The sequence below is a fragment of the Sus scrofa genome, chromosome 5, assembly GCF_000003025.6.
Source record: "Sus scrofa isolate TJ Tabasco breed Duroc chromosome 5, Sscrofa11.1, whole genome shotgun sequence".
NCBI classification, from domain to species: Eukaryota; Metazoa; Chordata; class Mammalia; order Artiodactyla; family Suidae; genus Sus; species Sus scrofa.
In genome coordinates this window covers 18,723,865-18,750,512 of record NC_010447.5, presented here as the reverse complement: position 1 = coordinate 18,750,512, position 26,648 = coordinate 18,723,865, and the positions used below count along the sequence as shown (strand labels likewise).

General features: G+C 46.4%; 2 protein-coding genes across 6 annotated transcripts in view; both read left to right on the top strand.

Moving 5' to 3' along the window:
- Window positions 1-24,184, top strand: part of ATF7 (activating transcription factor 7) — a 112,342-nt gene extending 88,158 nt beyond the window's left edge. For all 5 annotated transcript variants that reach the window (XM_013987080.2, XM_005652573.3, XM_013987090.2 and 2 more), the window contains 8 exons: window positions 2,977-3,114; window positions 5,229-5,386; window positions 6,643-6,742; window positions 7,274-7,387; window positions 7,998-8,150; window positions 11,341-11,538; window positions 13,160-13,268; window positions 16,510-24,184. In XM_013987080.2, coding sequence (XP_013842534.1) covers window positions 2,977-3,114; window positions 5,229-5,386; window positions 6,643-6,742; window positions 7,274-7,387; window positions 7,998-8,150; window positions 11,341-11,538; window positions 13,160-13,268; window positions 16,510-16,727 — 1,188 coding nt within the window. In that variant the 3' untranslated portion in view covers window positions 16,728-24,184. The remainder of the gene's footprint in view (window positions 1-2,976; window positions 3,115-5,228; window positions 5,387-6,642; window positions 6,743-7,273; window positions 7,388-7,997; window positions 8,151-11,340; window positions 11,539-13,159; window positions 13,269-16,509) is intronic.
- NPFF (neuropeptide FF-amide peptide precursor) lies at window positions 25,669-26,435 on the top strand. Its single transcript, XM_003126195.4, has 3 exons — window positions 25,669-25,794; window positions 26,017-26,138; window positions 26,232-26,435. The coding sequence occupies exons 1-3, from the start codon at window positions 25,687-25,689 to the stop codon at window positions 26,347-26,349; spliced, it is 348 nt and encodes a 115-aa protein (XP_003126243.1). The 5' UTR covers window positions 25,669-25,686; the 3' UTR covers window positions 26,350-26,435.

Below are 26,648 nucleotides of genomic sequence, written 5' to 3'. Positions count from 1 at the left end.
CAGGCTGCAACTACAGCACAAGTTTGATCCCTGGACTGAGAACTTCCACATAACACAATAGTGGCTCCCCCGCCAAAAAAAAAAAAAATTGTAATATCTCTATCTCAAAACCTGTATACATTAATATATATCTCCCATAATTGTTTAGCGCAGTGAGGCATGGAGTCCCATAAGAATATAGAAAAGCCAAGACATAAGAAAAAACTTCCAGGGGAGCTCTTTCCTTGTAAGAAGGAGAGAGCAGGTTAATCAAGAGAGTTTGTGCATGATTTTTCCATCCAGCTTAAATTATAAGAATAAAGTGTTCTTATCACTGGGTCCTTTCCAAGTTCCATAGCTTTTTATGAGCTTCATTTTATACTATCTCCTGCAAACTGAAAGAAAGTGGAGAGGAGTTCCCATCATGGCGCAGCAGAAACGAATCCACTAGGAACCATGAGGTTGTGGGTTCAATCCCTGGCCTCGCTCAGTGGGTTAAGGGTCCGGCGTTGCTGTGGTGTAGGTTGCAAACGCAGCTCGGATCTGGTGTTGCTGTGGCTCTGGTGTAGGCCGGCAACTGTAGCTCTGATTGGACTTCTAGCCTAGGAACTTCCGTATACTGCAAGTGCGGCCCTGAAAAAAAAAGAAAGAAAAAAAGAAAAGAAAACTCAGTGGCATATATTTGTAGTTCTCCTTTCAAATGGAAAATTAGCCACAGTCTTCTCATCATTCTTTTTCTTCAGAGACCCAGGTCCCTCTTCAAGCAGTTGCTTCCTAGGTGGTATAATTTTATTTTACAGCTTCCCTACCTCATTCCTGTCATTTCTCCCATCTCCAGAACAAAGAAATCAGTAAAATTGTTTCCACCAAGATATGAAGGATTTTTTTTTGTCTTTTGTCTTTTTGTCTTTTGTTGTTGTTGTTGCTGTTGCTATTTCTTGGGCCGCTCCCGCGGCATATGGAGGTTCCCAGGCTAGGGGTTGAATCGGAGCTGTAGCCACCAGCCTACGCCAGAGCCACAGCAACGCGGGATCCGAGCCGCGTCTGCAACCTACACCACAGCCTCACGGCAATGCCGGATCGTTAACCCACTGAGCAAGGGCAGGGACCGAACCCGCAACCTCATGGTTCCTAGTCGGATTCGTTAACCACTGCGCCACGACGGGAACTCCCGATATGAAGGATTTTAAAGCAAACTCATTATAGGCAAATTCAAGAAAATTAGCCTCCCTTTAAATGCTTCAAGTCCATGGAGTTCCCTGTTGGCCTAGCAGGTTAAGGATTTGGTGTTGTCACTGCTGTGGCACAGGTTTAATCCCTAGCCTGGGAAAAGTCTTTCCCACTGCCATTTAGCTCAGTTGACACTTACAGGAGGCCATTCATAGTTAGGCCTTTACTCAACAGGTATTTCTTGGTTTTCTCCCAGCCTGTATAGGAGTGATCTTTATCTCCCCTTGACAAGAAGCAAAGACTCAGTGGAAAATTTTCTCTAGGAGTGTTTAATGACCCCAGAATTTTTCTGAACCACAGCTTTTCTAGATGATGCCCCTAGGAGATTTTAAACCTGTGGTTGAATTTACTTTTTTTTTTTTTCTTTTGTCTTTATGCCTTTTCTAGGGCCACTCCCGCGGCATATGGAGGTTCCCAGGCTAGGGGTCTAATCGGAGCTGTAGCCGCTGGCTTATGCCACAGCCACAGCAACTTGGGGCCAAGCCACGTCTGCAATCTACACCACAGCTCACGGGAACGCCAGATCCTTAACCCACTGAACAAGGCCTGGGATCAAACCCACCACCTCATTTATTAACCACTGAGCCACGACGGGAACTCCAGAACCTGTGGTTGAATTTACTTAAAGGCTTCTTCTCCCTACCACCCTCAGACTTCAGGGATCCAAGAATTAGCCCAGTTGGGCCTGACAGCGTAGCAATATAGAGAGCAGAAATGAAACCATCTTTGTTGCTCTTCCACATCAGATTGGAGAGAAAGAACCATTACCACCTTCTCTAATGTAGTAGATAGCAGATTAATTTCAGTTTGCTCAGCTACCAAGATTTCTAGCGATTAAGGTAACAAGGGATGAATTAGAAACAAGCTCTTCTTTCATCGAGGATCCTAGGATATGGGAAGAATAGAACAAAGGATCCACTTTGTCATGAAACTGAACTGCACTGCCAGCCCTCCTGTCGCAGTATCAGGGCTGTCATTTCAGATGGTTTATTGTTCTCGTCAAAGCCGTGTACAGCTCCACAGTTCTGTGAGGTGATTGCACCACTGCCAGAAAAGTACCCTTTTTTCCTCTGGTTTTCTCCAGTCTTGCTTCTAGGACCAGGTTCTAGTTTCTCTCACTAATCAAATGATCAGCCTTTCCTTCATGGTTACTATAAAACCCTATCTTCCTAACTTCTAGCCTGTAGCACCAGATTTTGGGCTGAGATCACATCTAGCATGGGGAGTTCCCCAGAAAAGATATTTCCTGTCTTGTTGACAGAACTTTAATAGCCAATTTGCTTTTATTTGCTTTTGATAATTGGATAGTCTAGTAATTCTGATTAGCAGAAAATGTATTCACAGCTCTCTAGTAGCCAACAGAACTGGTGGGGAATAGGAAGGCAGTGGACTCAGGAATCGTTGTACAGTCCTGAAAAATAATATAGTATTTACAGGGATAAACGACACCTTTTTTTTTTTCTTCCCCTTTCAGGGTCTTAATAAACATTTTAAGTTTTTTTCTCCCTTTTGGAATCTTTATAAGTATTCACCCATGGTGAAGCAGGTATAGCTTCATTTTACAGTTGGGAAATAGTAACCCCAAGAAGTTAAACCATTTGGCCAGAATTGTACGTAAAACCTAGGCTCCACAGTTCTCTGACTTTCAATTCAGTGTTCTGACCAAGGGCCGAACTTCTTAGAAGTACTGTCCGTCATCTTTTAACTGGAAAGATAGAGATTTAACCTGAAGGGGGTTGAACTATGCTCATTTCTCTCTTATCGCAGGCTGCTTCTGGGCCCCTTGACATGTCTCTGCCTTCTACACCAGACATCAAAATCAAAGAAGAAGAGCCAGTGGAGGTGGACTCATCCCCACCTGACAGCCCTGCCTCTAGCCCCTGCTCCCCACCACTCAAGCAGAAGGTAAAGCTTTCCACCAAGTCATCTCAAACGTTAATTGATAGATGAAATGTGGTATAAATATTGTGTGATGCAGGAATATTGATTATATTTAAATGTTAATTGTTCAAAAGATTTATATAAATTACACCTATTTTCTGACCCAACAACTCCATTTCTAAGTTTGTGTGGAAAAGAAATTAGTGCATATGTCTATCAGAAGAATATAAGGATGTTCATAGCAGTTATATTCATAATAGTCAAAAAACTGGAAGCAATCCACATGTCCATCCCCAAGAGAATGAATAAATGGTAAGGAGTTCCTGTAGTCGTGGTGCAGTGGAAACGAATCAGTTAGTATCCATAAGGATGCAGGTTCAATCCCTGGCCTCGCTCAGTGGGTTAAGGGTGCAGCGTCGGGAGTTCCCTTCATGGCTCAGTGGTTAACGAACCCAACTAGGATCCATGAGGATGCGGATTCCATCCCTGGCCTTGCTCAGTGGGCTAAGGATCCAGCATTGCCATGAGCTGTGGTGTAGGTTGCAGACACGGCTCAGGTCCCTTGTGGCTGTGGCTGGCATCTGCAACTCCAGCTCAACTCCTAGTCTGGGAACTTCCATATGCCGCACCTGTGGCCCTAAAAAGCAAAAAAAAAAAAAAAAAAAAGGCAATATATATATTTTTTATTTATTTATTTTTGCTTCTTAGGGCTGTACTCTTGGCATTTGGAAGTTCCCTGGTTAGGGCTCAAATTGGAGCTGCAGCTGCTGGCCTACGCCACAGCACAGCAATACAGGATCCAAACTGTGTCTGTGACCTACACCACAGCTCATGGCAGCACCAGATCCTTAACCTACTGAGCAAAGCCAGGTGTTGAACTTGCCTCCTCATGGATACTACTCGGATTCATTTCCGCGGCACCACAATAGGAACTCCTGATTATTATTTTTTTAGAAGAAACTTTCTGTATTATTTTTTATAAATTCATTGAATTATAGCACCCATACAGAAAAGTATACAAATTGTAAGAGTATAGCTTATTGCGTTTTCACAAAGTTTACAGCCTATGTAAGCAACACTTAGGTAATATCAGGACCTCAGAAGCCCCCTCATGCCTCCTTCTGGTCTCTACTGCTCTACCACTAGTTATTAATTTTAATATCCACTGTGGATAGAGCATCTGTACCTCATTTTACCTCCCTCCAAAACTGGTAACTTCTCAAAACTGCCTCCTCCATACCTTCTTCCCTTCTTCATCAGCATCCAAGTCCTAGAGGCTATCTGGTGATGTTTTCAGGGCCATCGTGGCCACTGGCAATCTGAGGTCCTAACAAGTTAACAATTGGAAACAGTTTGTTATATCACAATATGATCGTTATTCAGACTTCCCCAGCCCTGGTTTTTTTTTTTTTTTTTTTTGTCTTTTGTCTTTTTTTTTGTTGTTGTTGTTATTGTTGCTATTTCTTGGGCCGCTCCCGCGGCATATGGAGGTTCCCAGGCTAGGGGTTGAATCGGAGCTGTAGCCACCGGCCTACGCCAGAGCCACAGCAACGCGGGATCCGAGCCACGTCTGCAACCTACACCACAGCTCACGGCAACGCCGGATCGTTAACCCACTGAGCAAGGGCAGGGACCGAACCCGCAACCTCATGGTTCCTAGTCGGATTCGTTAACCACTGCGCCACGACGGGAACTCCCCCCAGCCCTGTTTTTAAGGGGTCTAGGAGCTATTGGGTTGCCTTATCACCAGTCTTAAACCTGCCTTTTCCCGTTAGAGATCATCAGACACTTGAGCATCAGGTTTAGAATGAGAGTATTTAGATCATGAAAAATTATAGCAATTCTTAGAATTTATATAGTACTCTAGTTCTTCTATATATCAGGTGATCTTCCAGCTGTCATCTCATTCATATAGCCACCATCCCTGAAAGGGAGGTAGTCAAAGGGTCTTAACTCAGCATTCCTACGGAATGGGTAAGTGAGGTGTGGGGCCATGATCGCAGTGGAATCAGGTCAGGATTTTCATGACTAGCCTTGTTGCTTTTTCCAATAAATTTATACTAGATTTTTACTAGCTGTGTATTTCCCTACAAGCAGCCCTTAGGGCATTTTGTCATCTGTTGGTGTCTTCTCCCTAGGAGGTTGCTCCAAAGCCTGTTGTGATCTCTACTCCCACGCCCACCATCGTGCGCCCTGGCTCCCTGCCTCTCCACCTGGGCTATGATCCACTTCACCCAACCCTTCCCTCCCCAACCTCTGTCATCACACAAGCTCCACCATCCAACAGGCAGCTGGGGTAAGTGAAGAGAGCAGCAAGAGATAGTGAAGCCTGAATCTCTTTCCTCTTTGTGAAATTATTTGATAAAATAGAGACTGTTTCTGAATACTCAGGGAAAACAAGTCACTAAGATTATCTCTCAAATTCCTCCCCCATAAACAGACTCTTCTTTGCCATTTTAGTAGACAAACGAGTTTTTACTGGGGGGTGTACTTCCTTAATTTGGAGGTTTAATACTTAGTGTAAAAGAAGAATCCTTTGGAGTTCCTGCTGTGGTGCAACAGGATCGGCAGTGTCTCTGCAGCACCCAGACGCAGGTTTGCGCCCTGGCCTGACACAATGGATTAAATGAATCCAGCATTGTGGTAGCTGCAGTGTAGGTTGCAACCGTGGCTTGGATCTGATCTCTGGCCCAGGAACTCCATATGCTACAGGACAGCCAAAAAAGAAAAGAAGAAGGAGAAGAAGAATCCTTAGGATTTTAGGAAGTTCATCATCAGGATGGTGGAGGTCACACAGGAAAGTATATTTTTAGTTTTTGGCCTCAATCAGTATGGACGTTTATGGAGGCACCACTCAATAAGGGGCTGAAACCCATTAAGTCATCTTTTTTAAGTCTATGTTCCCCTTAGGCCCATTTAGGGTTCTTGGTCTTTGCTGTTCCTAGTTTTGTTTTGTCTGTTTGTCTTCACTCTCAGCATAGCCTATGTAGATTTCTTAATGGGATGACTCAAGATCCTGTTCCCAGGCATCCAGGGGTTAAGAGGTTGTTGTCAGGATTCAGCCTCTTATAGTTTATTGTTCTCTAGATCCACTAGGAAAAATACAAAACGGCTTCTTTCTTAGACAGAGTAGAGCAAAACATGGAAACCAAAACAAGAGGAACTTATTCAAACTTGGCTAACATATGGCATAATTCAGCTTTGCAGAATGGCAACTTTGGTCCAAGTATTCCTTGCCTAAGGCAAAACAGAATTCATACAGGCCAGTGGTAGGTATACTTATTTAATTGTTCTAAACTCTTAATAGGACTAACTTCCCACCTACTTGAATACAGTGTCTCTGCTTAATTTGCAAGGTGTAAAAATCTTGCCATTTCTCTCCCTCTACAAGGTAAGGTAAATAGCATTCTCTGCTTTTTCCACCTTCATGAGGGTGTCAAGATTTTATATGCTACCCTAACTAGAAAAGACTGAGAAATCTGCTGTAGTTATAGGAGAAAGATCATTGGCAAAAGGGTCTGTGTTATGAGCATTTCACTTCATATCTCCTAGGTCTCCCACTGGCTCCCTCCCTCTCGTCATGCATCTTGCTAATGGACAGACCATGCCTGTGCTGCCAGGGCCTCCGGTACAGATGCCTTCTGTTATATCGGTGAGCTCTGTAGTTGGGCAGCCAACCCTACCAACAAACTAATCCCTCCCTTCCACCTGAATGCTCATAAACATACATGAGCCCCAGGGAAACGTGGGCTCTGGTCTGTATTAGTTGAGCATGGCAGCCTGCCCAACTCCTCACTAACCCCTGCCAATCCAGCACTATGGAATACTAGACAAAGACTCATCTGGACAATTGGCTCCTGGTCTAAGAATTGATCTTGCCAGCCTGCTGATTGGTTGGTTTCACTTGGCACTAATCACCTCACAAATTGCCCACCATTTTCCTCAAGGTACAGCTTCAGCCTTTCCCATAGAAATTGTCATAGCACTGAAGGATTAGATCCTCTATGCTCTGATGCTCCATGGAAGATGGTATTTCCCAGGCTGTTTCTGCATGCCTTCTGGGCAGGTTGCATAGAATAGGTCCGAATGTGCCAATCTCAAAAGCACGTACTTCGTTTGGGGACACTATTGCCCTAATAGTATTTTTGTTCCCTTCTGGTTTTTCTTCCCTCTCTTGGTCCAGCTGGCCAGACCTGTGTCTATGGTGCCCAACATTCCTGGTATCCCTGGCCCACCCGTGAACAGCAGTGGTTCCATTTCTCCCTCTGGCCACCCTATGCCATCAGAAGCCAAGATGGTGAGTACAGCCCATCCCATGGCCCTTTTGAGAGAAGTGGTATCTGCCTCAATTTTTCAAGTGAGCCACATGTAGGAACCTTCTGGGGCTTGTGAAGCTGAAGACCCACCCTGCTGCGGGTCTGGAGAAGACAAGACCCTGATTCATGACTCCTATCTCCTCTCTTCTACCTTTGGAGCATGGTGCATAGACCATGGCAGTGAAAAGGAGCAGCACAGATTGTTTGGAGTGGAACTCTTGCTGTTTCAGTTCCAGGGTGACAGATGGAGGGTGGATGAGTGGGCAGGAGAGCTGGCCAGGAGGTGAATAACTGCGTAACCAGTGCCTGGCCAGGTTCCAGGAAAGAGCTTTCATCTGGACTCTATTGCTTCAACAACCCCCACCCTCCAACTGTGCCCAGGACGATAGTGAGGGAACACAGTAAGCATTTTAGGGATCCATGTGCACATTTTCTTTCCCTATCATCTTCTTTTAATGGTTCAGTTAACAGCAAATCAGTGTGGGAATTTTAGCCAAATGTAAGGTCAATAATAAAAATCTAAGCCCACTTTTCTTATGCTTGATAGAACCTCACCCTTGACAAGCTATTTTTTTCTTATCTTTCCCACAGAGACTAAAAGCTACCCTAACCCACCAAGTCTCCTCAATCAATGGTGGTTGTGGAATGGTGGTGGGTACTGCCAGCACCATGGTGACGGCTCGTCCAGAGCAAAGCCAGATCCTCATCCAGCACCCTGATGCCCCATCCCCTGCCCAGCCACAGGTCAGTTAGACCCTTGGATAGGGGAACCAGCTGTGTCACCATTACTCTTTAAGTCATATATGTTTTTTAAGGAGCAGGAAAATGTAAGAAGAATAAATTTCAGCTTTCTGGGCAACTACCTGCATTTTGGTTCTTTTTAACAGTTTGTTGCAAAATACACTATTCTTTTTTTTTTTTTAAATTGAGATAGTTAATGTACAGAGTTGTGTTAGTTTCAGGTGTATATATATATATACTATTCTTTATCCATCCTTGTGTTATACCAAATGCAAACAGACTTGATAATGCAGAACTGTCACAGAGCAGGTCTCAGTTTTTGTTTTTTGCTTTTTGGTTATTTCTATATATGAATGCCATATCTGCAAAACACTCTAAAATGTGACAGAACCTCACTTCAGTCCACTTTGTACACCAAAGGAGACTCCCCTAGGCTCCCCTATCTTAAGTCTTACCCTAAAAAGACAAACAAAAAACCATCCCAACTTAACTGATTAGATTTATAGCAAAAATCAAATAATAACAATATATTGGGGAGTTCCCGTCGTGGCGCAGTGGTTAACGAATCCGACTAGGAACCATGAGGTTGCGGGTTCGGTCCCTGCCCTTGCTCAGTGGGTTAACGATCCGGCGTTGCCGTGAGCTGTGGTGTAGGTTGCAGACGCGGCTCGGATCCCGCGTTGCTGTGGCTCTGGCGTAGGCCGGTGGCTACAGCTCTGATTCAACCCCTAGCCTGGGAATCTCCATATGCCTCGGGAGCGGCCCAAGAAATAGCAACAACAACAACAACAAAAGACAAAAAAAAAAAAAAAAAAGACAAAAGACAAAAAAAAAAAAAACAATATATTGGAGTTCCCATCATGGCTCAGTGGAAACGAATCTGACTAGCATCCACTAGGACGCAGGTTCAATCCCTGGACTCGCTCAGTGGGTTAAGGATCCGGCATTGCCATGAGCTGTAGGTCATAGACATGGCTCAGATCTGGCTGTGGTGTAGGCCAGCAGCTACAGCTCTGATTCAACCCCTAGCCTGGGAACCTCCAATATGCCACAAATACGGCCCTAAAAAGCAAAAAAACAAAAACATATATATACACACACACACACACACATTTTAATAAAATGTGATGTCACAGTATGAACAATAGCTCAGTAAACAAATACACACCCAAAAAAAAGCTTTTTTCCTTATCAACTTAATCTCTTTTTCTCAGGAGAAATTAAAGTCTTAAAAAAAGCCAGAGGTATCCCATTTAGAAGTCCAATTCTTTTTTCAAGGAGGTCTCAGTTTAGTAAAAGTTTCTTTGAAAGCTGAATAGGACTCAGCTTTCATATTGTCTGTACTGGTTAGGTGACAACCACCTGAAATCAGTTTCTCGAGTTGCATCTTTTACCCATTCCCTTTTCCTGATGTCACCACCTGCTTCATCAGTTACTACCACATGTCCTAACATTTAATGACCATATGCTGCCTGAAACCTTGGCCAACAACAAAAGCTTTCATTTGAGTTTTCTTGTTGGAAGCTAAGCCTGCACACCCTCCTGTAACCCCTTCTGATGCCAGTCCCTGGAAATGGTAAAGCAGTAGCTCCCTTGCTCAAGTTATGCTGCTTTCCCTCTTGAGGAAATGACAGGACTTCTTTTTTAGTCACAGCTAATGCCTTTCCTTCTCATTCTTCCTGTCTTTCTCTTGGCCTATTCTTCCATCTCCATTCTCTGCATGTGTTATTGTGTTGCCTATGAGAGAAGAGGAACTTGTCATTTACATGTATTCCAGTTGGCTCAGGACAAAGAGCAAATTGAAAATCACAAGAGAATTTGTGTAAACTTCCCTTAGTACAATGAGAAGCAGTGACCCAAGGCCTCTAGCTCATTAAATTGAGTTTGAAATTTCCTCTCCATTTTTTTTCTTTTGGGAGAGAGCATATTAATCTGAATAAATAAAATCATCTCTTCATTATCCATATAATGGAGAACACGGTTCAGTAGGGCCTAAAGTAGAATATAAGATTCTATTATAAGCTTATGCTTAGTCTCATGAAACTGATGTGAGTTCTGGCATTTGGGAACTGCCCGTGTAGATGTTCCCTAATAGCAACAGATTTAGAAAGAACTTATTTTTGGCGTTGTTGTACATTATATGGTTTCTTTTATACAGATGGTTGACCTTTCTGTATTTTAATTTTGGCCGCTGTTATAAAATTGGACTGTCTTCTTTGAATACATACCAGCTAAAAGAAACGGAAGAGGATTCAGAACTGCTTTAGAGACAAGAGACATCAGCTTGAAGTTTAGAAACAAAAGACAGTCCTTTATGGCCAGTTTGTAACGAGATTAAAACACACTCGTTTTCTCTTTAAAAACAAACAGAGCAGGAGTGCCTGTTGTGGTTCAGCAGAAACGAATCCTGCTGGTATCCATGAAGACGCAGTTTCGATCCCTGACCTCGCTCAGTAGGTTAAGGATCTGGTGTTGCCGTGAGCTGCGGTGTAGGTTGCAGGCACAGCTTAGATCTGGCATTGCTGTGGCAGTGGTATACACCAGCAGCTGTAGCTCCGACTTGACCCCTAGGCTGGGAACCTCCATATGCCACGGCTGCGGCCCTAAAAAGACAAAAAAATATAAAAACAAACAGAGCAAACAAGACAGGGAAGGGGGCATTTCTGAGGATGATTAATAACTAATTGTAAATAAAATATTCTAGTCCATATGTCTTCATGATAGTTCATATCACTGATAGTAAAATCATTTCTCCTTTTCTAAAACTTGTAGTTGCTTTGTATGTATTGCTTGTCCAAATCACTGATTCTCCAGTTTTTTATTCCACAGTCTCCCTAAAAGTTCCCCTGGCACCTCCCTTGATTATGATTTCCCTACCTACAAGATTTCCTGTTAAGAAACAAAAAGTGATCCTAGTTTCATTTTTGTCTGTCTGTCTCAGAAATAATCAGAGTTTCCAACTGAACTGTGGTTTGTCTAAGTATGGAACTGAGAAGACTGAAAGGAAATGGGAGGCAGAATGAGGAACTACTACAAAAGAGAAGCTAAGGGACATAGTGATGAGACTTGCTGTGGTTACAGAGACTGGTACATCCCTTTACCAGATCTTTACCAGATCTTCCTAATCTAACGTCAGGTTTAATTTGGAAAGGACTGACGTTCCCTTCAAGTAACTCTTCCTTCTGGGCCACAGGTCTCACCAGCCCAGCCCACTCCTAGTACTGGAGGGCGGCGGCGGCGCACAGTGGATGAAGATCCGGATGAGCGGCGGCAGCGCTTTCTGGAACGCAACCGGGCCGCAGCCTCCCGCTGCCGTCAAAAGCGGAAGCTCTGGGTGTCCTCCCTAGAGAAGAAGGCAGAGGAACTCACTTCTCAGAACATTCAGCTGAGTGTAAGTGGGTCCTGGGTGATTGTTGAATCTGGAAAGTGAGTTTGAATCAGGAAAGTGGGACAATATAATAGAAGATGGTAGTTCTTTAACTGAAGACAAATCTGAGTAGGTTAAGGATCTAGTGTTGTCACTACAGCGGCTTTGGTCGCTGCTGTGGTATGGGTTTGATCCCTGGCCCAAGAACTTCCACATGCCAGGGTGTGGCAAAAAAAAAAAAAAATTAATTAATTAATTAATTAATTAATTAATTAAGACAGATCCAGAGACTATGCCAGGAAGAATGCAGAAAGACTCTCTCAACAGTCAGAGTTGAAATCTCTTCCCCAAGGGCTAGAAAGGACACTCACCATCTACTCCCAAATCTGTTACTAGGATGAGTCATCCATAGACCCGATTGGATAAAGGGAATTAGATTAAGTGCCCCAGGTGCTCTTTTAAGTTGTCAGTAGAATCTGATTGGGGTAGTGGAACACCCAAAGGGAAAAATGTATTTGCCCCAGATAATGCAGCTTAATAAAAGAAAGGAAAAGCCTCACAAGCAAAAATAGAACAGTTATAATCCAGATATTTTTCTGAAAACTATTTTCCCCTCTTCTGATTAGTTATTAAAAGATTTCATTATTCATTACAAAGGTAATATTTTTATTTTTTATTTTTTTAAAGGTAATGTTTTTGTATGTAAATATATATGATAGACATTCACACACACAACTATAGAATAAAAATAAAGTCCCTCCTCTGTATTCCTTTCCCAGTCTCATTCTCTTCTGATAGATGAGTTTGATGTGTACCTACCAAACATACATGTATTTCTATTTTGTTTCCATTTATAGTTTTTTTTGGGGGGGAGACTGTGCATCTGTTTTAACGTAAAAACAGTTATCTTCTGGACATCTAGCCATAGGTACAGAGGACCTACTTTTTTTTTCTGTTTTTTGTCATTTTAGGGCCACACGCACAGCATATGGAGGTTCCCAGGCTAGGGGTCTAATTGGAGCTGTAGACACCAGCCTACACCACAGCCACAGCAATGCCAGATCCAAGCCGAGTCTGCAGCCTGTACCACAGCTCTCGGCAATGCCAGAGCCTTAACCCACTGAGCAAGGCCAGGGATCGAACCTGCAACGTCATGGTTCCTAGTCGGATTCGTTTCCACTGCGCCACGAAGGGAACTCCCCTACTTCATTTTTTAAAATAGCTGTATAGTAGTAACATTGTATTATGTAGTTATATTATAAGGTATGGATAGTTCTAATGTTTTGCCAGAACAGCACTGCTGCAGTGTACATTATATACAGTTGAGTAGATAGCTTTGTTAAATAGATTCCTGCAGCTAGACTTTCTTAGTCAAAGGACATGTGCATTATTAATTTCGGCATAATCACATTTATCCTAAATAGTAATTTTTCTATTTTATATCCCTGCTATCACTGTAAGCAGATACTGTCATTGAATTTCTGGCTGTAGAGGCCCTGGGCTATCTGAAGCCTTGCTGGATTTTTCCCAGATTCAAGGGAGAAAAATCTAGGCAACATTCTGTCCTCACTTTAGGAATAGCCAGTAGGGGTTCAAGAGCAGAGCATGAATTTTCTTGATATTCTTTTCTTCCCTCCCTCTTCAGAATGAAGTCACGTTACTACGCAATGAGGTGGCTCAGTTGAAACAGCTACTGTTAGCTCATAAAGACTGCCCAGTCACGGCACTACAGAAAAAGACCCAAGGCTATTTAGGTGAGTAGCTCCCAACCTAAGCAGAGTCAGTCAGTAGACTCCTATAATGAGTATCTCAACTGCTTATTATTTTATAACCCTATTCTGACTGTTCTGGGGAGTCCAGACTGATGGGTGGGCTGCTTTTGCGGAACAACCAATCTTACTAAAAATTTTTTTGAGAACAGGGTAGTTGCCCTAATCATCTGTCGTAGTTGGAGATAAAGGGCAGCAGTATATCTACTGGCTGCCTATTTTGTGTGAGACACTCAACCATTTTCCCAGTTCTCTCATGAAATAGATATTACCTCATTTATACACAAGAAAACTGCACTCAGATTAGTCAGCCTGAAGTTAGACAGTTGGTAAAGTAGCAGAGCCAAGATTCAGAACCAGCTCTTCGTTATTCCAGAGCTTCTCTCTTGGCCTCAGGAAGCTACAACAGCAGATGATACATTGGGGTCTGTTCAGTATCAAAATTTGGAGGTGTATTCTATCTTTCTAGTGATGAGCTGATGACAGTTTCAGTTTGTAATCCATGCACACACATAATATAGAGCTAGAAAGAGCTGGTCACAGAGTCATGCTCAGGCTAAGCACAATCCTGAAATTAAAATTACTGTGAATAACTTGCTTATTGACAGGAAGAGCTAATAAATCATTTTCCCTTACAAATTAAAGAATTCATCTAAATGTTGGCTATCAAATTTTGATATATTGAATTGTTTTTCCACTAACAGTCTTCCTTTCAGAGATGTGTTCCTATAGAAAAAGAGTAACCACATCACCAATTTTAAACATCTCCATTTGAATTTTAATTTTAATGGGCACCTCAGGGTACGTTCATTCATTAAGCAGATAGTGATTGAGCCTGTTCTGTGCCAGGTACTATTTTACATGCTGAGGGTACAATAGGGAACCAAATATATTAGATTAAAGTCCCTGCCCTTGAGGGGGTTGTATTTTAGCAGGTGAGACAGGCAATAAACAAGACAGATAGGTACAATATATAGTATGTTAGATAAAGAGTACATGCTTGGAAGAAAAAAACAGGGAAAAGGAGTATGAAATGTTGGCAATACTTGAAATTTTAGATGAGGTGGCTTTTGACGGAAGACCTTAGGGAAGTGAGGGGGCTAGCCATGTGTCAATATGGGAGAAAAGTACTGCAAGCCGGAGGAAAAGTACATGCCACCCAACGTGGGAGCACGTCTAGCACATTCTAGGAACACCAGGGAGACTGGTGTCTGGCCGGATTGGAGAGAATGGGGGATGGAGCGTATTTGGAAATGAGGTAGGGGAGGTAATGGGAGCATTTAGGGCCCCATTGGTCATGGTGAAGACCTCAGTTTTTGTTCTACATTGGGGAACATGAAGGGGTTTTCAGGAGAGTAGTGACATCACTGATCTGACTTGTGTTGAACAGGATCACTCTGTTAGAGAGTGTAAGAATGCAGAAGCAGGTAGTCCGCCTAGGGGGCTGTCACACTCACATGAGCAAGAGATGATAGAGCCTTGGACCAGGATGGTGGTAGTGGAAGTGATGAGAAGGGATATAATTCAGGATATCTTTTGAAGTTAGAGTGACAAGGTTTAATGACTCCTGTATGGGGAAGTATATGTGAGAAAAAGAATCAAAAATTGCACCAGGAGTTCCTGTCATGGCTCAGTGGTAACTAATCCAATTAGTATCCATGAGGATATGGGTTCGATCCCTGGCTCTGCTCAGTGGGTTAAGGATCTGACATTGCCATTGGTGTAGGTCACAGATGCAGTTCAGATCTGGTGCTGCTGTTGACTGTGGTGTAGACCGGCAGCTGCCACTCCAGTCGACCCCTAGCCTGGGAACTTCCATATGCCACAGGTGTGGACCTGAAAAGAAAAGAAAAATTGCACAAAAGGTTTTGGCCTGAGCCACTGCAGGAATGGAATTGCCATTGATTGAGATGAGGGAAGTGTGGAAAGAAATGGGTTGGGTGGTCTCTCTGGAGCTCAGATTTGGACAGGCTGTTTAAGCGGCCTCTTAGGCTTACAGGTGGAGCTGTCAAGCAAGCAGCTGGTTGTGTGCATCTGCAGTTCAGGGAAAAGACTGAAGGTACAACTTCGGGAGTCAGAAAAGTATGGTTAGTTTTTAAAGCCGTGAAACTGGATGAGATGTTATTGTCAAAGGAGAAGCGTAGGTAGAAAAAGAGAAGTCCCAGGACTGAGCCCTGAACACTGCAGCATTTAGAGGTCAGAGAGATGAGAGTGAGCAGCCAAACAGGTAGGAGGAACAGCTGAGTAGCTGAATATGGTGTTCTGTAAGGTCAGACAAGGAAGCTTTTCAAGAAGTTTAGTGAGCAACTCTTTCAGATCCTTTTGATAAGCTAAGAAAGACCTAAGAACTGAATATTTATCCATATAAAGTCTGTATACAGTAAGGTTTCTATTCAGTCCCTACAGGAACTCTGACAGGTAGTCAATCTTTGAAATTATTTATTTGTTACAGCATAGATGTACTTCATTCCTACTGTGTGGTGTAGACATTGTGGTAGGTACCTGACACAGGACAAATGAGACACTATTCCTACCTCTGAGAGACTCATAGGGTTATGAGGAGATAAACGTATCAACCCATGAATAAGGTAAGCACAGCTATCCTAGAGCACCCCTAGACCAGAGCTTCCTGAGGGCAGGGATCCTCTGTATTCTTTATATATGCCAGTGCCTGGCACATGGGCAGTACTCAAGAAGTATTTGATGAGTAAATGAATGTATGCTCTGCAAGCACAAGTGATGAAATAGTTAATGTCCTGAGCATAACAAAGAAGGCTTCACAGAGGAGGTAATATTTAAATTCTGAAAGAAAACTCAGGCATTTGGAGTTCCCGTCATGGCCGAGAAGGTTATGAACCCAGCATAGTGTCCCATGAGCATGCAGGTTCCATCCCTTTAAGACATTAATAAGAGGAAAAAGTGTTCCAATAGGGGTGATGAATTATGCAGAGACCTAGAAGCCAGGCAGTGTAATTAACATGTTGGTGGTTTGCTTTATGGGGATATATAGGTTCGTTTTGGCCGAGCTTGCTTCCCTTCTCACCACTTCCCGTTTCCTGGCCCACTTATGGCTTAGAAGCCAAGGTTCTGGGAAGTCTTCCCTCCTGAAAGATGGGCTTCATTTTCCTTTGGGCTCCTTTAGAATTATGGCAAAAAGGTAGTTCTGCCTGTGTCCCCATTCTGTTTTCTAACCACTTGCTCTGCTTTTTGCCCTCCTTCCTGGCAGAAAGCCCCAAGGAAAGCTCAGAGCCAACGGGTTCTCCGGCCCCCGTGATTCAGCACAGCTCAGCAACAGCCCCTAGCAATGGCCTCAGCGTTCGCTCTGCAGCTGAAGCTGTGGCCACCTCAGTCCTCACTCAGATGGCCAGCCAAAGGACAGAACTGAGCATGCCGATACAGTCGCATGTGATCATGACCCCACAGTCTCAGTCTGCGGGCAGATGATGCCTCCCCGGGTGGAGAGGTCCCCAGCCAGAGCTCGCCCGCCCAAGAGCCAAGAGAGATGTCATCTTACCCTCGCCCGTCTGCCTGGGACATGGCAGTGTCGGGGGGAAATTGTGTGTTGTGAGTAATGGTCACGTGTGGGGCTTTTCTCACACGGTCATGTACGTTGACACCTATACTAGGAGCCTCCCAGCCCCAGAGCCACATAGATCATCCCCGAGGGGGAAGTTTCTGATGTACCCACAGCCAGAGGCCTTTCCAGATGGTCCGAACAATCATCCCTGCCCGTGCACGTGTACCTGTCTCTTTTAACACTAACCCTTGCACTTCTGGGTGTTGGGTTTCTCAGTTCCCTGTCTTCCCACTAAGCCATGGCTGTTACCTTCTTGATCCTTAGCAGCATGCCACTTCCTGCTAGGTAGAGGGAGGCTAGAGTTGATGGCATATCACCAGCTGACCCATCCCCAGCCACCCCACAGACTCAGGACATTGTCTCCCAGTAGCTGCTTGTTTATCCCTTGTCCCCCTTCCTAAATTCTAGTTAAAACATTTACTTATGGAGAATGTAAGATTGCCTTTGATGTATGAAGTAGCGGTATTTCCCAGCTCTTCCAGAAACTTTAGTTCTTCTCCCTACCTGCCACCAAAACAAAAACAAAGAAATGAAAGCTCCAAAGTTCTAGTCCTTTTTCATCAGTTTTCAGAGTTATTTGGAAACCTCATGTTGTCTTTTGAGTTTTCCCAGCCTGATGGTGGGGTCTCTTCCACCTCCCACTAAGCCTGGGCAACCTCACTTTGTGGCCTTATTAGATGTTGCTTGGTAGCGAAACAGGAAAGAGCCTGGGATCTGATGGCTGATTTCCTCTCGCTCCTCGCTCCATCCTCCGTCAGTTCTAGTCATCAGGACAGGCAGGAACAATGCAGTTTAAAGCTCCTTCCATCAAGTTACTAGATCGATGCTTTTATGCTTTACAAGAGTTTGCTGGCCAACACATACATGTTCCTTTTGGTCATCTCTCCGTTCCTGCCTCTCCCTCTTCATCCCCCGTCCACACTCCGGCCTTTGTCTCTCTTCAGAGCGACCCTGTGGAGGCTGCCACGTAGGGGACCCTCGCACTCCCTTGCTCCCCGCCTCTCTCAGTCTCCCCCGTCTGTCTTCTTTTCTGAGCGAGGGTCTTTTATTTGCAAGAGTCCCTCACCCTCTGGACCTACCTTCTCTCTCATTCACCAGGCCCTGAGCCTAGCCACCAGGTCTCTCTGGCTCTGTAGTGTTTCTTTAGCTCTTTTCTGCTCTCTGCCTCCTGGATGCAATGCTTCTCCACAGCCCAAGCCCTGGGACTGTGAGGCATCATGGCCAGGAGTGAGTTTTCTTGAGTATGAGGTCGGATGGGGGAGGCAGGGGAAAGGGAGGCGTGGAGTGCGGATGTCAGCAGAAGAGCCCTGCTTTGGTGAAGGGTCTGGTCTGCCCTGGAAATTGGCGATTATTGGTCTCAGCCATTCTTACTTTGAGAAGTAGGGTTATTACAAGGGGAAGAATTCATCTGTCTAGTCCCTCTTTCTTCCCCATTAAGATGTCTCATCTTTTGGCTCTGAATGTGCAGTTTCTACCAAGGCCATAGGAAGCAGTCCAAAGCCAGAGGCCTGTGGATAGATAGGTCAGCTTTAATAGCCCTTCAGTATGAAACCCTTCCAGTTGTCCCTGAGCCACTTTCTGCCATCTGCCCAAGCCAATAATGTCCTTTTCTTTCTCTCTCTTTCCTACCTCTGTCTTATACATGCACTCAAAATAACTGCCAGCTTCCTTTCTTATTTTGTCTTCCAAAGTTGGCTATCATAGAGGAGTGAGGAATTGTTCTAAGTGCCACGATTTCCATCTCAGACTGATAAACTGGCAAGCCAGTCAGATGACAGGTTCTGCCGCATTTGTTTTTAATCCCCCCCTCCCCCGACGCTTTTCAGAGCAGGTGCTGAAGAAGCCACACCTGGTGAAGAGAAAGGAGAGAAAACGTGGTTTTCTCACCCTCCCCCACCCAGGACCCAACAGGAACAGCCCCGAGGTGACTCAGGCCCGCAAATGGCGTGGCAGATGGTCAGGATGCTGGTTACCCCCTCCGGGACTCCACTTGCCTTTAAAACTTCACAGCCATAATTCGTGCTCAGGACTTTGCCTTTAGACGGCTGCTCCCTGGGATTTTCTCCTGCCTTAGTTGTGTTTCATTTTTTATTATCTTGATTTTCCACTAGCAGCCTTGCCCTAAAGCTTGACTGAGTTTATGGCTCCTAAGGAGCCTTCATAAGACCCTTGACTATTTTTCTTCCCCTTTCAGTCAAGTGTTTTTCAAGTTAAGAATCATTTGTCACTGCACACATGCCCAGCCTCACTGCTTGGCCTCAGAGGTAGTTTGGCCAGTCTGTCTGTCCCTGTGTAGGACGACTAATTTATGTACAGGGTCTTCTTAGTTTCTCAGTCCTCGTGTCTAATTCCTTGAGTCCTTGTTTCATTTTCATCAGTGGGAAATTAGTATTGGGGACCTGAAGGGCATTGGCAGAACTTTAGTAGTAAAGCAGCAGTGAAATGAGGAAGGAGCGTGACGGGATCCCCACCTCCGCCTCCGCCCCCGCCCCCGCCCCCACCCCCAGGCAGCTCTTCGTTGGTCCTTGATCTCACTAAGAAGGCGGAGCAGTTGCTTGCCCCAAAGCCTCTCCTATAGTCAAGGGGAAGACATTTACCTTATTACTGCAGCCAGCCGTGTGGCCACTCCCCCTGCTCTTTGCCTTCCAGACTCATCTAGACAACCAAACATCATGGAGGTAAGGACCATGGCCTTTCTAGGGCCTGAGGGAAGGTACTTTCTGGGGCTGGGAGTGCGGATGACTTGGGACTCTTCTAAATGAACACAGGACTCAGACCTCCGACTTTACTCCAGGGACACAGCTGCCTAGGATACAGCCAGAGACCCAAGGCCATAGAGAAAGGGGCCAGAACCAGGTCTTCTGGTCCACAGACTTTAGGCTCTATTGTCTTAAAAGAAAGCTTGCTTAGAGTTGAAAAGTCTGAGAAAGCCTCCCACACCATCAGGAAGGGCTGGGCAGAGTAGGACCTTCTTTATCTTCCCCTGTTCATCGTACACCCCACATCTGACGTCCTTCAGCCTCCGCTCCTTTCCTTGGTCGTAAGCCCTAGATTGTACCCTCTTGGTGGCGGTAAAAGAGGAGATGGCCTTGCTGAACCTCGTTTTGCTGCCTTCTCTACGCCTGTTCTGTTGTTCTTGGTTCCTTTCCTGATTCACTGCCCTTCAGCACCTCTCTGCCTCTCAGTAGACAGGGTGCTTAACCATAACCACGCCCCACCCACAGCCTGAACCACCAGGCAGACACCAAAATCCTCCTCCTCTGGCTCCTGAGGCCCCCCCTGTGTTCACCCACACTGAGAGGCTCCTTTAAAGGTGCTAGCCTAAGACAGCTCTTCCTCACCAAGTCCCCTTTTCTCTCATAGCTTCCTTCCCATCCCCAAATCATAATTTTTCATGAATATTGTACATTGTATACACAGAAAGGAAATGTATTCTTTTTTTTTTTAATGTCATAACCAGTCTGTTTAGAACCCAGTCCTCCTAGCTATATATCACATATGCCTTTGTTGATATGCTCTTTCTGCTTTCTTTAGACTTTTGTTTGACAGGGGCAGAGGGACGAGCAGGACAGGTGAGGATCCTAAGGCAGATTAGAGGACCCCCGCCCATCCTACTTCAGCTTCCCACAAGCCTAATCATCCCCCTCATAGAATAGGCGGGATCTCTCTGTTTCTCTGTGCACACAGACATAAATCCCACCACCCCCAGGTGGTGACCCAGCAGGAATGAGCACAGGTGGCCCACATCCCCACCCTCCACGCCAGTTCATTCGTCTCTCTCTCTCTGGGGGAACGTTCTTCCCCAGGATGAGAAAAGGCTGCGGAGAGCAGGGCAGCTTCAGGCAGCTTATGTCCTAGTCGATGCAGGTTTGTATTGTAGCTGCTAGGGTTTATTTTACCTTTTTAACGGGGACTGGGAGCACAGAGCTATCTCATCAGCATCGGTTACTGGTGAGGGATGTTTAGCTGTAAGAAATGGCCGTGAGCACTAGTGACATTGACTTCCCCTTAGGGCAGTGGTCCTCAGAATGTGGTCCGGGACCAGCAGGACCGTCACCTGGGAACCTGTTAGAAATGCACATTTCTGGGCCCCACCTCGGACATAATGGATCGGAAACTCTGAGGATGGGCTCTAACAAGCACTCAAAGTGATTCTAACGCACACTAAAGTTTGAGAACCATCACCTTAGGGGCAAGCTGGGAAATGCTTATAGGGTATCAAGGATATTTTAAGTACCATCCTCTGCCTTAGCACTAACATGTTTTTCCATTTCCTCCGGACTCTCCCTCCACTCCCATTAAAACAACAACAGCATCACTCATCTCAAAATCTAGGTTCACCTTCCTCTACATACCCCTGAAACCTGTCCTACGTGGGCCTGGACAGGACTTGTCTCATATTCCCTTGCAAACTGGTCACTCCATGTCCTTTGTTACAGGAAGGACCAGCTGCCCTGTTCTCCCACCCCTTACACACCTTTCAGGCAGGGAGATGAGCCTCCAGCCCCCACAGTGGAGGCTGCAGCCTCCTGACATAGTATCTATTGAAAAGAAAGCTGTGCGTCTATGGCTATATCTCTGTTCATCTGTATATCTTTGACATGTGGCAACACCTCTTCATCTCATCAAGGATCTTGACTCTGGGTCTGGGTCTCCCCAGCCCCCAGCGGTGGGCTTTGACGGGTGGGAGGATGCAGTGCTACAGGCTGTTTTGTTACAAAACTGTCTGCTCCCTTTCCCCACCATCCACTTCAGCACGATCCCTGTGAGCAGGCTCTCACAGTCTCCCGGGACAGGGCTGAGGCAGAAGCTTCGCTCTATTCTCCCTGGCCGTCCCTCCCCCTTGCCCTTGCCACATAGCAGTTATCCCCCCAGCCATGCCTTCTCCCCTCTCCCTTGCCCTGACATATATTGTGCCTTATTTATGCTGCAAATGTAACATTAAACTATCAAGAGAACCACTTCTGTCTGATGCTTCCGTATGCTGATCTACAAGCCCCGTTATCCACTCTTTCTGGGAACTCATTGGCTTTCATGTCTGTGATCTTCATGCTCCCACTTCTTAGGACAGAAGGAACTGGCATTCTTACCCGTCCTTTTTATGCAGGGAAGACACAGCCTAGAGAAGGTGGGTGGTTTATATAAATGACATAACACAACAGAAGGCTCAGATCTGTGCACTGCCCTGGGGACAGGGGCCCTCAGCATCACGGGAGCCCTCCCTAGAGAAATTGTATACTTTGGATGGGGGTGGAGGGCATCTGAAGGCAGGTAGCCTCCTACCTTTCAGCATTTTGTCCCCACCGTCCTCCCAGTGATTAAAAAACAATAAGCCCAACCCTCAAGAAGTTTCCGGCATGTCTGAGGCGTGCCCGCAGACATAGATAAAAGGAGAAGCACCCTATGATTCTCTAAGTTTCTGTGGGTGTGGAGAGGAGGTGGGTTTGGAAATGAGGGGTGGAGCGTATTCAGAAGCAGGTAAGAGAATTCACCAGGAAAAACAGGTAGTGCTCAGGAACTATGGGGAGGCAGAGGGCAGTCTGTCCTCCTTTCTTGCATCTGTGTATTCCTTGCTGCTTCTCACACATGCAGAAGGTGGCCAGGCTGAAAAGCTTGATCAGGAGAGAGCCAGGTGCCTCGGAGGGGCTTCCAGGGGGCGAGAGTTGATTTAGATGCTGTCTGTGGCTGGTGTTGGGTATAACTGACACAAACAGGGAGCCCCGGTCTCCTCTAGGGGAGTGGGAAAGGCGGCGGTAGTCTCCCTTGTGTTGTGGTCAGGAGCACATGAGAGTCCAGAGAACAGGAAATGCAGTTGCTCAAAACTGAATACCAAAGCCAAGATGGAGAGGTTTGGGAGGCGGGGATGAGACTCCCAAGGCAGGATGGTTTCCCAAGTTAGAAGAATTAACCCATTCCAACTTCTAACAAAAGGAAAAACCAGTCACCTCCACCCTGGACACAGGAAGCAGCTGGACCAACCCCTTTCTGAATGCAGCCTCAGCTCAGATCCACTTGCAACCAGTGATGAGACAAATAACGGGTTCTTGTGTGCCTGCTCTCTGCTAGGTGGAGTGCTGGAAGAAATGCTCGATGCTTTCCCTTCCTCGAGTTTTTCACTGTTTACAAAGCCTCTTGATAACAGGAATAGATTCCTCACTGTATTGATGATGAGTGAGGTTTAGGTTGAGACCCTTACCCAAGGCGCTCAGCTGGACTAAGACAGTTCTGACTCCAGAGCTGCTCTGCAGCACCGCACCCTGCCTCACACCCTGCTCCTCTGAACGCCATCAGATAAGAATGGATAAGGACCTTGGAGTTCCCTTCGTGGCGCAGTGGTTAACGAATCCGACTAGGAACCATGAGGTTGCGGGTTCGATCCCTGGCCTCGCTCAGTGGGTTAAGGATCTGGTGTTGCTGTGAGCTGTGATGTAGGTCGCAGACACGGCTTGGATCCCGCGTTGCTGTGGCTCTGGCGGAGGCCGGCAGCAACAGCTCCGGTTAGACCCCTAGCCTGGGAACCTCCATATGCTGCGGAGCAGCCCTAGAAAAGGCAAAAAGACAAGAAAAAAGAATGGATAAGGACCTCATTGTGGAGCAGGATCCATTTCCACAGAAGAACCATCTACCCATCTGCCTGATACTGCTTTTTTGGTTTGGTTTGGTTTTGCCACAGGCTGAAGTGGCTTGATGTGGGAGCTCAGTTCCCAGACCAGGGATTGAACCCGAGCTGCAACAGTAGAAGCACCAAATCCTAACCACTAGGCCACCAGGGAACTCCCCAATACTCCCTTTTATTTTGTGTGTTTGCTTTTTCTTTTTAAGGGCTGCCATCTGCAGCATATGGAGCTTCCCAGGCTAGGGGTAGAACGGGAGCTGTAGCTGCCAGCCTACACCACAGCCACAGGGACGTAGGATCTAAGCCATGTCTGTGACCTACACCACAGCTCACAGCAATGCTGGATCCTTAACCCAATGACTGAGGCCAGGGATTTCTGGAATCTGCATCTTCATGGATGCTAGTCAGACTCATTTCCACTGAGCCACTATGGGAACTCCATGGTACTCCCTTTTAAAAAGCAGAGAAACCACAAGATGTCATGATGATGAACATCGGATTCTGCGTGTGGGACCATCCGTGAGACAAAGCTTACAGAAAGGCTTGCCCTAGCTTAGCCTGCATTGATAGAAATGAGTGTCTGGACCATCCAGGTCAAAACCCGCTCTTGTCTCCCTATCCAAAGTATAAGTTAGTTTCTAGACATCTTGCTTTAAAGGAGGGATGCTCCTCCTTGAGCCAAAAAAAAAAAAAAAAAAAAAAAAAAAAGACTCGAGGGTGGAAGAATGAAATCTGTCTTCAAACATGGAAAAGGCTGATACCCATGAAAGATGAGAGATGTGCTGTGAGAATGGGGCAAACGAAGACCCCTGGTGGAGGCCACAGGGAGGTGAAAGCCAGGATAAGTCCTCCATGCAAGGATAAGTGTGTCCGAAGACTCAGGAGATGGTAAGTTCCCTGGGACTCAGGTGTGCAGGGATAATCACAGCTAATGTCGTGAGGATGCCTGCTCTAGCCAGATCCTGTGCCGAACGGGTTATCAAAAGTATCAAATAATGCTCACCTTAGGAAGTAGTTCTTTTTAACATCACCAGGTTTTAGGTAAAACTTTAGAGAGCTAAGCATCCTGCCCAAGGCTAATGCACAGGCCCTTTATAAAGCCATGGCATCTCTCCAGCGTAGGCTAGAGAACGACAGTGGTGGTGGTGCTGAGGAAGGGACTCTAGGATCAGAGGGAAACTGTACCTGCTGACTCTGAAAGAACCTTTCCTGAGAAGCGGTGCCTGATTTTTTTTTCCTAAGATGGGATTCTGGGCACCAGCCCCAATAGGCCAGAGCCAGAGCTATGCAGATGCTGGAATGACTGGAGGAAGGTGGGCAAATAATCCAGCCCCAGTATCCTGCCCCTGCATTTCTGGGACCGGACCGTGGAGTCCGGACCTCAGAACCTCCATCCTCTTTCCCCTTCAAAGATCTCTATGTGAGAAAAAGGAAATGGCCCGGCCAGCAGTGCAGAGCTGTGACCACAGGGTGGCAGCAGTGCCTCAGCTGCCGAGGACCGCTCCGTTGGCTGGAGGGAGGCAGGTCCTGAGCAGTGCTGTGAGGATGGGGTCTGTCTACCAACATTTGAAGCCATCTCCACTTTCTAGGGTCTGTGAAGACTTTGTCTTCTTCTGTATCTCACTCTTCTATCCACAGGAAAATCTGTGAGTGGTGAGGCCATTTTTAACACCCCCAAGAGGCAGGTACAATGGCCCTCAATGGGCTGGGGGGCCCTTCCTGCAGCCCTGGTCAGGGGAGGTTCCAGGTTAGGTCATCCTGGCCAACTCAGACCCTGGCTCTTCCCTTTTGTCTTCCCAGGAATAATGCTTAGCCTGACAGGACTTTCTCTTTGCTTTTGTTCTACAAGTTAGGAAAGAGGAGGTGATCCATCAGAGCTCCCCAACCTGTTGAGGGATTGGGAGTTCTTGAAGGCCCCCCAGGGCCTGGCTCTGACAAAGTGTCTGCAATTAATGATGCTCCTTGAGCTCTGGAGACAGGATTTATGCATCTAATAAAGTCTATAACTCCAGGCTTAGGGTCTAGGGCTGGAGGCTGAGAGCAGGAAGTCTCAGGGGGACCATGGGAGGGGGGTCCCGGGCGGCTCTTAATGTTGCTGTGCATTTCCACTGCCTGCGCTAGATTCCCCCTCGGGCTGCCGTGGGCGGGTGAGGAACAGGGGGACAGCAGGTATAAGAGGCTGGTGTGGCCACAGGAAAGCAGATGGCAGCATGGACTCCAGGCGGGCAGCAGTGCTACTGTTGCTGCTGCTGTTAGTAACAGACTGGGGCCATGCAGAAGGACCAGGGCGCCGTGGCGAAGGAGACCAGGTCTTCTGGGTAAGTTAGCATGCCCACCCCATTGCCACCATTTTTGTCTACCTCTGCTTGAGACTCGAATTCTAGGTTCAAATACTCTCTGGCGGCCAGGGTCATTGGGTCCGCACGTCTCATGTGACTCTGCTCAGGCTCAGCTTGCCCTGGAAACCACTCCCTTTCCCTCGTGACCTAAATGCCCACGGCCTCTGCCCACTCTCCTTCGTGGATGCCCTCCCACCACAGGAGGAAGACAGTGGAGCCCTCCCACCGCAGGATGCCCAGACCCCAGGGTCACTCTTGCGCTCCCTGCTCCAGGCCATGCAGCGACCTGGCCGGAGTCCAGCCTTCCTGTTTCAGCCCCAAAGGTGAGTCTGAGAGGCATGGGCAAGACATGGGTGAGAGGGAGAGGAGGGGAAGGAAGCGAAGGACCAGCAGCTGAGGATGGATCTCTCCCTAAGGTTTGGCAGAAACACCCGGGGCTCCTGGAGCAACGAACGGCTGAGTCCCCGAGCCGGAGGGGCACTGAGCTCCCCATTCTGGAGCCTGGCTGCCCCTCAGCGCTTTGGGAAGAAGTGACATGTCATCCTTTGATGGTTGCATGCAAGGTTCACACCCCAAAAGTGCCCTGTGTCCCCCCAAAATAAAGCTGACTGGCCTCTGAATCTGTGTGTCTGTGTCTGTATGAGACCTGAAAGGGCCGGAACCTTGGCCCCCTCAATCTCTGCCAAACCAGACTCTCCAGGAACACAGGCCATGGGGGTTCCCAGAGGTCACTGCACCCAACCTCCTGCCACCAGGAAGGCAAACACACGTAACCTGTGGAAAACAAAGCAGGGAGGCGTGCTGGGGAGGTGATCTGGTGCTACCCTCCTCTG